The following is a 14,334-nucleotide window of genomic DNA, read 5'->3' as shown; positions in this document are numbered from 1 at the left end:
CCTGGGAGATTCTATTCCCACAACACCTTTAAAAAGAAAGGAGGTTTATTGACTTAAATTAAGAAACAGCTCTGGGAGGACGGAGGGGTGGGGAGAATCCATACTCTCATGCTAAGTGTGAGACTTTTCCTCCTCATCTTCCCGCTGGAGCTGCTCGATGAGCTGCTGCCTCTCGGCTGCCTGGCGCATCCTCATCATCACCAGGCTCTCGTAGTCCCGCTCCGACACCACCGACGCCTAGGAAGGAGCAGGAAACACACACAACCCATCAGGGACAGCACAGACTCCCAGACCTTCCCCAAATCCCCCTCACACCACCAGCATTCCAGGCAGGAAGCGGTTTGATCCCACAGAAATCAGGTGAGGTGGGTGAAAGCTTCCTGGCTACAGGAAATAACCAGGAATTGTTATTAAAATTATTATTACAAATAACCAGCAATAAGTGTGGTTGATGAGGAAAGTGAGACAGACAGAGCCAACATTCCATGAGGCTGGATGGGGCATTATTTTGGATGACAAGATCACCCTGCACCAACAACGTTGGTGCCCAAAGTCCAGCGTACACTTCACCAGTTATAAAGGTTAATGCCATAAAAAATCAAACCTTTGTGTGGATTAGTCATGAAACTTCCAACTGTCTGATGGTGGTGAGGTGCTGGCACAGGCTGCCCAGAGCAGCTGTGGCTGCCCCATCCCTGGAAGTGTCCAAGGCCAGGTTGGATGGGGCTTAGAATAACCTGGGATAGTGGAAGGTGTCCCTGCCCTGAGGTGGAACTGGATGGGCTTTAAGGTCCCTTCTCACCCAAGCCACTCCATGAGTCTAACAGCTGCAATCAATGACCTTAAAGGTCTCTCCCAACACAAACAATTCTGTGATTCTAAGCAAGTGCAGAAAGAAAAACACCAGCGATATTCCCAAGCCTGACACAGGAATGGAACAGTTTTCCAAAGCTCCCAGAGCCTTTCTGCTGCGTGTGGCAGCAACTGTCACGTCAAGGCAGTTGATTGCAGACTCTGCCTAATGAACGTGGGCAGCAGATGACAGCTGCTCCGGTGCTTTGGCGCTGCTTCCAAAGCCATTCCACACTAGTAGGTGGCCGTGCTATTTTGGATGTATGAAAGCACTGCAAGGCTTGGAAACATCCAGCTCATTCCTTGACAGTTCAGGTGGAAATAAGAGTGTCTTGACAGAAGGTGAATGGAAAAAACCCCCCTTCATATGCATTTTTCTAGGAAGTGGGTTAAGTGGTGATCACAGAGAATCATGGAATCCCAGAACGGTTTGGGTGGGAAGGGATCTTAAACATCATCTGGATCCACGTGCCATGGGCAGGTACACTTTCCACTAACCCAGGCTGCTCCAACCTGGTTCTGAACACTTCCAGGGATGGGGCAGCCACGGCTTCTCCAGATATTGAAGGATTTCTTAGGAAGCAGAAGGGATACAAAGGCAATAGAATGCCTAAGTAAGATTCTGCATGGAAACATGGGTGAGTGCAACTCCTTATCCCGTGCCAGCAAAGTGGCTCCTCCGGCTGCTGCGAGGACACAATGAAAGCCCACAACAGATAAAGAACATCAAGAGGGAAATTAAGAGTCTAATTGGTGTCTTAGGAGCCACCTGAGCGAAATGACCTTTGGGTACTGGCAGCAGCAGTGTCTGAGAAAGCACTGATGGTATCAGCCCTCAGCCAGGATCCTTCCAAGTCCCATCCACCAACCCCAGGAATTTGCTGGGCTGGATGGAAGAGGCTGCATAAGACTCATGCAGATGAATCACCCACACAAACCTGAAGCCCCACCTCACACTGGGATTGAAATTTAAAACAGCCAGGAGATTATTTGCAGCCTGGTTTGGGAGCTCTGCTGACACGAGAAGCCCTCGGAGTGGCGGGAGGGAGAGCAGCCTGATCCAGGTGGGCTCCCAGCACATGCTCCTGGGTGCCTGAGCGTGGGCTGAGGCTCTGCCACTCCACACACCTACTTCCTGCAATCCTGGCAATTACCAATCGAGTAAAACCCAGTTTCTGACGTGGCTGACTCAGCAAGGGCTTGGCTCAAAACAAACACATCCACGCAGGGAGCCGCAGCCCGGGAAGTAGCGACGGGTGGCTCATGAAGGGACGGCAGCGACAGCGCTGGGGAGCTTTGGCATTCTGGGTCCAACCTGGCTGAATTCCTGGACTCCTGGCTGAGCTCTCCCTGGAGAGCTTCCTCATCCTGGTGAGTGTGGCAGGCCCAGTTCTCCGAGTGCTCCAGCAGCTTCTCATCTCCACTCCTGGATTCCGGGCTGATCCAACAGGGCGTAAGTCTCCTCTGCACTGTTCTCCCAACGCTGTCTCCCGTGTTGCTGCTTTTTACATCCCCCTTCTCCTGTATTCCCTGGGTTCCTTCGGTGGGACTGAGTCACCGTCTCGTTCCCAGCCACCCACGGCGCTTTTCCGGCGGTGCCCCTCCGCAGAAGGTGCCTGGTTACCATGGCACCCGAGTGCCCTTCTGTTCTAGATGCCAGATTAGATCTGTTCTCATGGTGACTGTGCCTCTGCTGTTCCCCACCAGCCCGGAGCCGCAGCACACGTTTGACGAGCTCCCTCACGCACCGCCGCTCCTCTCCACTCCAGGGGGAAACTCCTTGAGATCCAAGACGAGCCAAGCGCTCCTTGCAACGGCGTGGACTTTGCATTTCCTGCACTACCAGCCTCTCTGTTTTCTTTGCAGCTCCGGGAACGGGGCAGGAAGAGGTTGTTCCTGTTGCGTGGCTCTCTGCTGATCCCTCGGCTCCCGCCTGTGAGGAGCCAGCATTCCTGCTCCTCGCTGCCTTTCCTCAGCATGGATACTTGGCGCAGGGGGTCCATCAAGTCCACCACCTTCTTCCGACGCTTCTCCCTCAGGAGGCACAAAAAGCTGGGCAACCAAGTCATCATCCTGAACCAGAACAGCCACACTCTGGACACAGATGGCCAGAAGAGGGAATGCTTGAGGGATCTGAAGGACAAGTCTGAGTACCTGTCCTGTCAGAGCGAGCAGAACCTGGCCAAGGCACAAGCCCCTCCCAAGCCTCCCCGGCTGTACCTGGACAGTTCCAGCTGCCCCAACATCATCGATCGCACAGATTCCCACTCTGACCTCTCCTTTTCCGACGCTGCTCCGTACCACAAAGCCACTCCAACGCACAAGGACCAGGCTACAGACCGTGGCACCTCAGAGGCAGGTCTCCCAAACAGCACCACTCTTCCCGACCTGGCTGACCCCTTCCTGTCCTTCAAAGTGGATTTGGGGCTATCGCTCCTCGAGGATGTGCTGCAGACCCTCAGGAAACAGAACCCGAGGGATTACGCCATTTGAAGGTACTCACTGTCCATCACATCCCAGTTACTCACTGCTGCTGCCAGTTCCTCCAGTTCCGGCGGGAGGAAGGATACTGGAGCATGCCTGTTGTGTGTGGCCTGTTTTGTTGTCCTCACCTCGCCCACCACAGACCATCCCTGTCCTTGCCAAGGATTCCTCTGGAGCAGAGCTCATGGGCTCCGTGTTCAGGTGAGAACACAGTCTTCTGTCTCATGGGCAACTTTCCACTCTCCACCCCGGGAATTTCCCACTCCGGACTGCACATCCCCTCCTCAGGGAAGACTGGCATTTTTTGGGACTTATTTTGGGGATGTGACACTGTGGGGTAGAGACACAGGGATTTGTCATGGATCACTTGTGGAACAGCAGGCAGCCTGCAAGGAGGCAGCAGCACTGCACCCCAAAGCCAAAGCTTTGAGGGCTGAGAGACGGGAACTGGGGCTTCTCCTCCCACCACGTTTGGATGTGAAAGCTCAAAGCTGTTCCTCCGTTTTTTCTCTTCCTCCTTGTGGGTTTCTTTTCCCTCAACTCCAGTGCAGGTGGCATTCCCAGCCTGGAAGCAGGTAAGCATCCAAGTAGGCTGCTGATACAGCACCAGCAGTGGATTTATCCTTCTGGCAGGAGAAGAGATGTCTCTGACACTGCTGCCTCACGCATGCACTGAGCTCCCAGCTGTACAGACATAGAAGAATAAATGTATCTGTGACTGGAAGTGTCTGGTTGCCTCATTTCCTTGGGAAAAAGCCACAGAAATCCCAGGCACTGGGAGCACAGGGTATCTGGAGTGGCCCAGGTCCATCCTCCCTGGAACTGCAGGGTTTTATGATGGGCAGGGGGGAAACCTCTGAGGGAAGGACATAGCTGCTGGGACTTGATTTTCCCCTGAGGAGAGATCACACAACTTGGGGCAAGACAGGAACAGTTCCCCACCCTGAGCTGGACAGTGGTAAAGGCTCTGCCAGGCTTAGAACATTTTGGGCAGCACCAGGACAAACGGTTAAAAGAAACTACCAGTTCTTACCTTTTTGACTATTAGAGTTCTTTTAAAAAAGTAACAATGATAAAACCTCCATGCCCCCAGATAGCCAGGAGTTTTGGAAGTGGCCACAGCAAAGTGCAGGGACATTCTAGGGAAGGCACAGCTGCCTCTTAGCCAGTGAAATTCACCTCCTAAAGTCAGATAATAGGTAATAAACCCTCTGAAATCTCTGAAGGAGCTTAGAACAGGTACAACAACACCAGGCAGGACGCTTTTCTCAGGGCTGAATGGCTGAGGGAGTAGTGGCAGGGAGATTCCACTGCAGGAGCAGGGAAAATCTTCCCCAAAATGAGCATTGCACGCTGTTGGAGTGGCAAAACAAGCTCTCTGCAGTCACTGTGTGCTTTGAACTATCACACAGCCACTGCTCTCAGTAGCCTGGAGTAACACTGGCCAAGCCACAACTTTTGAATTCCAAGGGGAACTGGAGCCTGCTTGGCTCCAGCAGCTCTCCAGGAACTGCTGGACAACGTGCACCTGTTGCTGTAGGAGACAATAAGGCTGTGGAAGACAAGCATCCTCCTCACAGCACAGCTTCTACCTGGGAACTGCTTCCAAACCCTGTGGCTGGGGTTTGGCTGTCCTTTACCTGTGGATTTTGACACTCAGGTTCTGGCTGGGCTCTCCAAGGTCAGATAGCCAGGGAATACCTGGCTGCCTGTCCCAGACAGGGAGCAGAGGATGAGTAGTGAGCGCGTTGCCATGAGAATGCTGCAGGTTTGGGCTGTTTCCTGAAGCAGAGCAGCGAAGGAGCTGCTTTTGCACAGAGTGGGAACAAAACGGGGGTGGATTCAGACAAAAACAGAGGGGGGAAGCGAATAGGAAGCAAGGGCAGCTTGAATCAGAATGAGGTAAGTGCAGCCTGGAAGCAAAATCGTGGAGTCTGGTGGCTGGGAAGCCAGGCTGGGTGTGAAGGGAAGAGGCAGAGGGAACAGGGATCTGGGAGCTCACTTTGCACAGTCTTGAACTGGAGAGAACAAGCTAAGTCAGCTGGAAGCAGATCAGCCAAGAGGAGCTGTAAACACATTACAGGTTTTAGAAGCATCCTAGTGGATGCAGCAGGAGGATGTGGGGAGGGTCTGGAGTAGGAACAAGGAAAAACAGGAAGGAGAGCAGTTGGAGATGCAAGGCTCCAGTGCAATCCCAGAAAGTGCAGCTTCTTACAGCTAAAAGCAGCAGAAAGGACAGCAAAGCACCAGCTGTGCAACTCCTGGGAAGGATGCAGGTCCCTGGCAGCAGCTCCTGAGCATTCCCAGAGCCAGGTGGGATTGAGGAGGCTGTGCTGGGCAGAGGTGAGTCACCAGCACTGTGTGCTGCTTTCCTGCTCTCTCTGCCGCCCCACCACACTAATCCTGCACCACAGGCAGACGCTGCACTTCCACACTAACAAGCTCTGGGCATGGAAACAGGCCAAGACAAACCCAGGGATCTGAACCCACAGAGCCTGGAATCCACTACCAAGCTTCAACTGCACCAGCAATCTCCTTGGGTAGGGATGAGCCGGTTCCCACTCTCTGCTAGTGAAAATTCTCAAATAACATGCTTTGGATTCTGCTTTTTGCCCCAGTTTCCTTGCAAACACTCTGGTGAATCTTCTGTGGCTGCAGGACTCTCCCTGGTCCTACACAGACAAGATAACAATCAGGCGTTCTGATCCATAGTTACAAATTATATAAATAAAATAAATAATATTTATCTTAATAAAACACCAAGAGAGTGAATGCACTGAACAACCTCACAAGCTTAAAATATTTAGGGAATGAACATACAAAAGAGTATTTAGTTTGGGATTTGTCCCTCCTGCAGACCCTAAGAATAGAGGTTTGCTTCCAGCACTGAAACCTCCTCCTGGGAATGCAGTGAGTAACCAAGACTCTCTAAAGGAACCTTTCAGCAGCTCTCACTCAGAGGACTCCAACAGTCAAGACATATTAAAAAATCCCATCAGAATGGCACTGGAGGCTTTAGGCTGAACAAGGAACATCCTTGTTCTTCACTTGGGAGAAAGGGAATGTGTGAAGATCCAGTCATCCAAACAGCTCCAGTTCCCAGTGTGCTGCTGCCCAGGCAAGTGGTGATTTAAAAAGTCACTGATCCAGCACAGAAAGGGCTGCTGGGAAAGCCAGGCCTGGCCCCAAGAGCTTCTATCTGACCACAACCACAGAGCACACTGAGATTTACAGCACCAAATTTCCATCTCACAGCCCATTCTCCTTACCTGTGAGGTCCTGGAATGGCTGGTGCTGTCAGGGAGGACGGTGCTGGGGCGGCTCTGGGGCTGGCCCTCCAGCCAGGAAATCTTCAGGGGGTTATTTAACAGGCCAACTTCATTCTTCACAGCCATCTCCTGACAGAGAAAACATCCTTCCATCACCACCTGAATTTCAGACCCTGCTCCCTCACAAGTCACTAAGAATCATGTTCCCATCTCAGAATGACCTCAAGGCCAAGTAGGGCACAAATAAAACCCATCCTTGGAAGTGTCCAAGGCCTTGGACAGGGCTTGGAGCAACCAAGTGGGTTGCTCCACTTGGGATATTGGGATAGTGATGGTGTCCCTGCCCATGGCTGGGGGCAGGGTCTTTTAAGGTCCCTTCAAACCCAAAGCATTCTATGATTCCATTCTGTAAGATTGTAAGGATCTTTCCAACCCAAACCATTCCATGACCCTCAGATTTCACAGCTGCCCTACATGAGAAGCACCTCTATGGTCCATTCCCCGGTCAGTACTTTTGATATACAGGTTGCATACAGTTCTGGGGGGTTTTTATTATTTGGGAATGAGTGAAAGAAAAGCCAGCAAGGAAACTCTTGAACAGCCCAAGGTGATGGAACTACTAAAATTTAGGGTAACTGATGACTTCTGCTCCCACAGCCACATGAATTATTATAACTCAGTCAAGACATTTTGGCAAATGCTTGATATCACCTCCAAAACACATAAGCCCAAGTCCAAGGCATTCCATCTTCAGAGAGAGCTGAGGAAGTGCTCAGTGCCTGATTTTTAAGGCAGTGCCTCTTCCCTCAACCTGTTCCATGCACAACCTGTTTATGTGCCTGATCTCTGGGTTTGTGCCTCCAGCTGTGCCACTCCCTCCGTGCCTCTGTGCCTTTAGACTCTCATTACCCTTCTCCACTGCCTTAATGACAGGGCAGTGGTGTCCTGGCTGTCACCTGTCCTGTGCCACCCCCAGCACACCCAGCAGGGACTCTGCACACTCACAGCTGCCTTCACCGTGGCAAATTCCACCACTGCACTCCCAGTCTTCCTGCTGGAGATCAACAAATTGAGCACATCACCATACTGTGGAAAGAAAGAAAGAAAGGAAAGTTAATTACAGAGCCAGGAGAGATGTCAAATTCATTTATCAAATGAACACAAAGACAAAACATGTGTTTTCACAGACATGAGGCTTGAGCTGTGACACCATTTATGTCCCTCCAGGAAATAATCTGGGCCGGCATGGAGCTACACACTTGGCTCCCAGCAAGACCCTGGTGCAAGAGGGCTGCTGAGCTCAGAGGGAAAATAAAGATGCCAGGCTGGGATTGATCAGATCAAAGGCTTGTCTGTGCCTGTCTCTGCACTTCCCACAGCAGGGATGTGGAGTGCTTGAAGTGAAGGATGAGTGCACCACAACCACAGAGCCAGACTAAGTGGGCAGGAAGCATCCAGTGGGAAGAGTCTGCAGTCGCTCTGTTTCAGCAAGAGTCCCTGCTGGGAGCCAGGCAGAGCTGTTAGCTGGGAAACAGCTCCCAGCTCAGGGATCAAAGGATCCAACCTGGTTCAAAGGTTGGATTTGATGATTTAAGAGATCTTTTCCAACCTTAATGACTCCACGATCATGCTGATGAGCTCTGAAAACTGCATGAGAAAGCTTAACAGGGAAAGAAATGAGCCACTCCAGTTTAGAGCTTACAAGGCCATGAAGTGACAGGACACAGGGAATGGCTTTAAACCAGCTCTTTTGATCAGATTACCTGTTTAGATTAGATATTAGATAAAATCCTTCCCTGTGTGGGTGCTGAGGCCCTGGCACAGGTTGCCCAGAGGAGCTGTGGCTGCCCCATCCCTGGAAATGTCCAAGACCAGGTTGGATAGGACTTGGAGCAACTTGGTCTAGTGGAAGATGTCCCTGCCTGTGGCAAGGGATGGAACTGAATCATTTTTAAGGTCCCTTCCAAGGCAAACCATTCCATGGTTCTGTGATACGCAGCTTCCCAGAATTCACTATTCTTACAACACTGAGAGCAGGGAAGACACAGTAATAAATAGGGAAGAGTGTCAGACAGGACCTTTTGCAGGATCTGCAGCAGCACATCTTTGGAGTATCCCCCTCCTGTCTCATCTTCCTTCCTGCATTTCCACCTGAGCTGGGAAACAAACACCAGGAGTTAATTTTTCCCGTTTGCATGTGCTGTCTGCTCAAGCAGCTCCCACCCAGTGCACATTCACCATGTCTGCTATTTCCAGCCACACTCCCAGGCCTGCCAAGACAGTGATCTCAGCATGGGAGTGAGTACAGGGAACAAACTGTTTGGGGAACAGGGAGAAACGCTGCTCACTGGAATAAAAAAAGATCGCACTTGAAAGGATGCTAATGGCTCTGACAGGGTAATTAGCAGATGTTTCCCTGGGTTTAAAGCACAGACAATTCAATCCCAGGCTCAAAAATCTGGAGCAGCCAAAGAAAAGGTGAGAGATAAAGGAATTCTAACAGCAAGGACAGGAGCTGTTCACCTGATGATGCACATTCCATGGAGGAATTTCATCTTCAGTATAAAAAAGGATGTGCCAGCTCAGCAGGGCTGGAATGTCCCTTCTGTTTTCCACCATGCTCTATCACAGTTTTCACCAAAACACAGCTTTTTAAGGATGTCTTACCTTGAGCTTAGGAGTTATTTTGCCTTCTGCCCCATTTCTTTCCTGCTTGCCTAAAGAGAGAAAAAGCAAAAAAAAAAAAAAAAAAAGGAAAGGACATGGGTGAAAATTCTTCAGCATTTTGCACAATTTCTTTTTTCCCTGAGAACATACATATGATGAAACACTTTGGGATTTCCACTGGACCATTCCAGTCCCAAAAATCCCGTGCAACAGGAATTGCAGCACAGACTGAAGACTCCATGGCAGCATTTTTCCCTTTTAGGAAACTCAGACTTGCTGTGATCAAGGTTAGGAACAGGTCAGCAAAAATACAAGCAGGAGACATGTTCTGAGGCATTTTCCCCAGCAAGAAGGTTGTGCTGGGACAACTGAAAAAATTGAGTGTGGACAGCTGCCAAAGAAGCCCAATGCCACCTGCAGGTGAGGGCTCCAGGCTCCCCTGTGCTCACCTCGGCTGTGCTGCTCCCTTTCCAGGCGGATCTGCTCCCTGACGAGCCTCTGCTGCTCCTCCAGCTGCCGGGAGCCCTCCTCACGCAGGCGGATTATCTAGGGCACAGGGAACACAGCACGGACACCTCAGGCACAGAGCCAGGCCTGGAATGTCACCTGGACACTTCCAAGGACAGCCTGGGTCTCACACCCATCTCCTGGGACACCCCTCCTGCCAGTTCCCCTGGGAGAGCTCCAAAAGGAGCAGCCTGGTCTGGTGGGAGGGGTCCCTGAGCATGGCAGGGGCTGGAACTGGATGGGCTTTAAAGTCCTTTCCAACTCAACCATTCCAGGATTCTCTGATTCACAGAGCCTTTTAACCCCAAAGGTTGAAGGACTGGCTCTCCAGAGATTTTTTTGCACCTCATCCCATGGATTTCCTCATGAATGGAAACACTGCCAGCAATTCTTCTCAAAAACAGCAGACAGAACTAAGAATTTATCCTTACTTCTTCTTCTAATGATCTTGTTATCCTGATCTCCTCCTCTTCGTTCTCCTGGGACTGGGCTTCTCGTTCTCTGGCTTCAAGATCTGCAGAGAAAGAAACAAAATTAAAGCAGTCTAAAGAGAATTTGAATTTTCCCTGCTGACCAGAGGAAGATGGATAGATCACACACTTTGCTACAGCTGCACCAATATCCTGACAGCTCTGCTGCATCTCCCTCTGGTCCCACACACCAAAGGAGTCTTAACAGTCCTCAACACCCTAATTCAAACAGCTGGACCTAATTCCCTCCTTCCCAGAGCAGGACCACCCCAGCTATGGCTGTGGAAGGAGATTCCAGGTGGCTCCTGCACATTAGTGGGCAGAAAGAAACCAGAGCCACCCCTGCATGGATTGATCCCTGGGGGGATTCCTGTGGAAGGAGAAATGCAAACAGCCAGCTAAGGGAGACTTCAGGAGAATGTGAAGTTTTGTTTTTGCTTACCAAGCTTTACTTTCTTCCTCTTCTCATCGAGTTTCTGTGTCCTTGCTGCAGCCTCCTTCTTCGCCCTCCTCACCCTGTCATAGGCTGCCTGCCAAGGAACCAGCACAACAGTGGGAAACTACAGAAACCAGGAGAGAAACTGGAAAACAGGGAATACAACAACATCAGGGATTGAAACCCTGTCAGCAGGGGTGAAGCATCTTGGATGCTGCTTCTTGGATTACAAGCTTTGCCAGTCCCTGAAAAGAGGAGTAAATGTTTTTAGCTCTTATCACCTGGAATCAACACTTCTCCCTCTCCTGAGCTAAAATCTGGAGAGAGCTCCTTGCTCATTTTTTGTTTTTATTCTTTCCAGGGACATTTCCAGGTTCTTTCAGGCTTTGGGCAGTGGGTTCTCAGACACTTCCTCACAACTCCAGAAGGATCCAAGCTCTCCTTTGTTCCATAGACAGCAAAGCTTGGAGCCTCAGGAACTGGATCCAGGTATTACTCAATTGTTAGCCCCTGATTTGATGGGAATGGCAGATGCACTGCTGCCATGGAAATTTGGTGTTCCTGAATGGACCAAACAACACCAAAGGGATGGTTATTACTGGTGTTATTAAATGGGATATGCCCCAGTCCAGCAAGTTACTAAAGGCAGAATCTTGGGGCAGAGCTGCTCCCAGCAGCAAATCCCAAACATTTCTCCAGGCTTTTACCTGGCACCTGAGATATAATCTCATGGAGATCCAGGGGGAATAACAGCTGAAATCTGTATTCACGAAGTCTCTGCTGGAGCAGAGAGCAGGACAGGCAGGAAAGTCTCTGCTGGACCAGAGAGCAGGACAGGCAGGAATACAGTTCCCAGCAACACTAAAAAATCCCACCCTTCCCAAGGGAGCATCCTTACCCTGGCTGCTGCATCTGTGAGCACGGCCAAGGCCTGGGACAGCTGGTGGAAGATTTCCGCTGGGAACGAGAAGAAATAAGGGCAAGATGAGGGAAACCAGGTTAGGGACCTGGGGAAGAACCAGGGAAAAAAAAATCCTACAGGAAGGTCTCTCCAAGGAAGAAAAATCACCTCTCCAAAAGATTTGTAAGCCAACCTCTAGCCAGGGCCACCTCAACTCAAAGGTGTTATACAAACTTGAGAGTAAATAAAGAAACAAAAAACTGGGATTGTTTTATTATAAGAGAAATCTTGGAACACACAGACTTATTTTTTCTTACTGATTCTTTGTATTTTGGATTTATTTTGGGTTCTATCTCCTTCATGCCACTTTTAGCTGCAGCTCACAATTTCCTTCTCCATCTCAGTCCTCCTTCAACAAGAAGTCCTGCTTATGTTGTATTGGAAGTTGTTGAATGACAGCCATATATAGCTTAAAAGTTTTTCCTCTTGTCCCATTACAAGCATTGGCAAATTGTTCTTATTTTTTATAAAGATGAATTGTCAGTCTTGACACAGAAAATACAGAGTAACTGCTAATTCTACAGCCTCCATCCACAGCAATCACTCGCTGCAGGCAGCTGAAATTCCTCCTTGCCCTGCCCACAGATAATGGGATTTATGGAGTGCTGGTGAAGTTTGAACTGTGAGAGACACAGATCAAAGCAGTGTCCAAACAGGCAAAGGTTGGGAAGGTTTGGAGAGGTGTGGTTTTAATTCCAGCACTTACTTAATGCCAGAATTTCTAAACCCAGCAAGGATTGTTCAGCATTAAAAAGCAGAGATAACACCAACAAGAGCAACTCCCAGCTCTCTGTGTATTCCCAGGGACACACACCCAGCCATTCCCTAAGGACTTAGGGAAGCAGAGCCACCTCCAGGAGCCTGGAGTGGTGAAAACTCCAGCAGGAAGAGCTGCCCCATCTCACCTGCCCGGGGGTTGTCCGGGTTCTTGTCCGGGTGGCAGGTCAGGGCCTTCTGCCGGAACGCTGTCTTCACCTGCAGGGGTCACACCGGGAGTTACTGGGGGGAAACTGGTTTGTCTCTGTCAAAAAAAGCAACTTGGAAAACCAAAATCATCCCTGTGTTTGAGGGTAACCCACTGGGCCCAGGCCACGGCCATGTCTGGAAGGAGTTGGAGCTTTTTAAAAGCTGTTTTTACTTCCCAGGTGTCTTGTGTTGCAGCAGGTAAACCTCAGGTAAAAAACGGGAGAGGGGAAAAAAAGGAGAGAAGAGAAAAAAGAAGAGAGGGAGAAAAAGGAGGAGAGGAAAAACATATGGAGAAAGGAAACCAAAGAGAGGAAAGGAAAAAGATGGGGAGGGGAATAGAGGGAGATGATAAAAAAATGGGGGAAGGGGAAAAAAAAACAGAAAGAGAACCAAAAAGAGGGAAAGAGAAACAAAAAAAGGGGAAAGGGGAAAAGAGGGAAAGGAAAACAAAAGGGGAAAGGAAGAGAAGTAGAAAAGAAAAAGAGGTAAAGAGAACGAAAAATGGGGAAATGGAGAAAAAAATGGAACGGAAAAAAAAAGGGGGGGGGGCGGGGGAGGAAGGAAAAAAGGAAGCCCCTCTATCCCACTTCTAATCAACTCCCTGCTAAAACAAGTGGAAAAAATTGTGTCCCGGCCCCACCTGGTGGACAAAGCTCCCGGGATTGGGAATGTGCAGGAAAAGCCCTGCAGATGACCCCACCTCCTGCAAAAGAGTCCAGCTGAGGGAGAGGCGTCTCCTCCCGGGCTCCATCCTCCAACTTCCCATTTCAGCAAAGAATTCCTTCCCAGTGTCCCACCTAACCCTGCTCTCTGGCAGTGGGAAGCCATTCCCTTTTAATCCTGTTATTCCAGGCCCTTGTCCAGAGCCCCTCTGCAGCTCCCTCGGAACTTCCTTCCTGTGTTTAGCACTGAATAACCCATTAATTCAATTAAGAGCCGCAAACATGAAATTCCAACCGCACAAAATCAACTACACGACTTTTGGGGCACTCGGACAAACCTCTAACAACTGGATTTTTGGGTCAACACGGGAATTTCCTTTCTGGAAGCACATAAACAAAGCGAGAACAACAGCGCTCCAGACCAACTCCGCAGCTCTCTCCCAGCCATCTCCTCCTCCAAAGGCGGGCCTCGCCCCGCAGGATTGAGAACGCACAGGGGTGAATTGGGGGAATAACGCCAATTCCAGTAAAACCGGGATATGACATCGCCAACCTCAGTAAAAACGGGCTTTTTCCATTTGACAGCCCCAGTCCCGCAACAGCGCTTGGAGCAGCCCCCCAGCTCAGCACTGGAGAGCAGCACGAGCCGCGCCGGGAACACGCCGCTCCCGAGAACACCGGGACAGGGAGGGAGGGGAGAGAAGGAGCCGAGCCGCCCGCGTCCCTCACCTCCTTCTCGGACGCCTTCTCGCCGATCCCCAGCAGCCCGTAGAGGTCCCGCTCCAACAGCTCCTTATCCACCGCCATCTTCGCGCTTCCCGGTTCCGCTCCTGGCGCCGCGGTCGCTGGGAAATGTAGTCCTCACGCATCGCCGCGCCACGCGCCGCCCGAGAAGATTGGACTACAAGCACCGTGATGCACCGCGCGGCCCCAGAGGCAGGGACCGTCAGGGTGCGCATAGCCTTGTTGGGAATGCTGGGAGTTGTAGTTCTTTAGTGGCGGCTGAGAGCGGGGAGAAACTAGGTGAAAACTACAAGTCCCGTGGGGCCGTGCGCGGGGG

General features: G+C 50.6%; 2 protein-coding genes across 4 annotated transcripts; one reads left to right on the top strand and one right to left on the bottom strand.

Moving 5' to 3' along the window:
* Positions 1-27: 27 nt before the first annotated feature.
* On the bottom strand, positions 28-14,133 carry DNAJC17 (DnaJ heat shock protein family (Hsp40) member C17). 3 transcript variants are annotated; one of them, XR_004497917.1, is made up of 13 exons: positions 14,004-14,133; positions 12,552-12,621; positions 11,584-11,642; positions 10,692-10,779; positions 10,211-10,293; positions 9,722-9,818; positions 9,273-9,322; positions 8,684-8,761; positions 7,611-7,691; positions 6,606-6,734; positions 3,803-4,020; positions 3,465-3,666; positions 2,816-3,300 (listed from the first exon to the last, which is right to left on the bottom strand). XR_004497917.1 is itself a non-coding variant. In XM_015630354.3 (11 exons), exons 1-11 carry the CDS (start codon positions 14,079-14,081, stop codon positions 112-114), a joined length of 939 nt encoding a protein of 312 aa, XP_015485840.1. In that variant the 5' UTR covers positions 14,082-14,133; the 3' UTR covers positions 28-111. The 3 variants fall into 3 exon arrangements, 1 of the variants encoding a protein (XP_015485840.1); XR_004497916.1 differs by having other exon boundaries at positions 3,465-4,020; XM_015630354.3 differs by lacking the exons at positions 2,816-3,300; positions 3,465-3,666; positions 3,803-4,020 and adding an exon at positions 28-237.
* Positions 2,808-3,471, top strand: C5H15orf62 (chromosome 5 C15orf62 homolog). The gene has a single exon (XM_033515204.1). The coding sequence runs from the start codon at positions 2,830-2,832 to the stop codon at positions 3,343-3,345; it is 516 nt and encodes a 171-aa protein (XP_033371095.1). The 5' UTR covers positions 2,808-2,829; the 3' UTR covers positions 3,346-3,471.
* Positions 14,134-14,334: the final 201 nt, after the last annotated feature.

The sequence above is a fragment of the Parus major genome, chromosome 5, assembly GCF_001522545.3.
Source record: "Parus major isolate Abel chromosome 5, Parus_major1.1, whole genome shotgun sequence".
In the NCBI taxonomy this organism is placed as follows: Eukaryota; Metazoa; Chordata; class Aves; order Passeriformes; family Paridae; genus Parus; species Parus major.
This window is presented reverse-complemented; position numbering and strand designations above follow the sequence as displayed.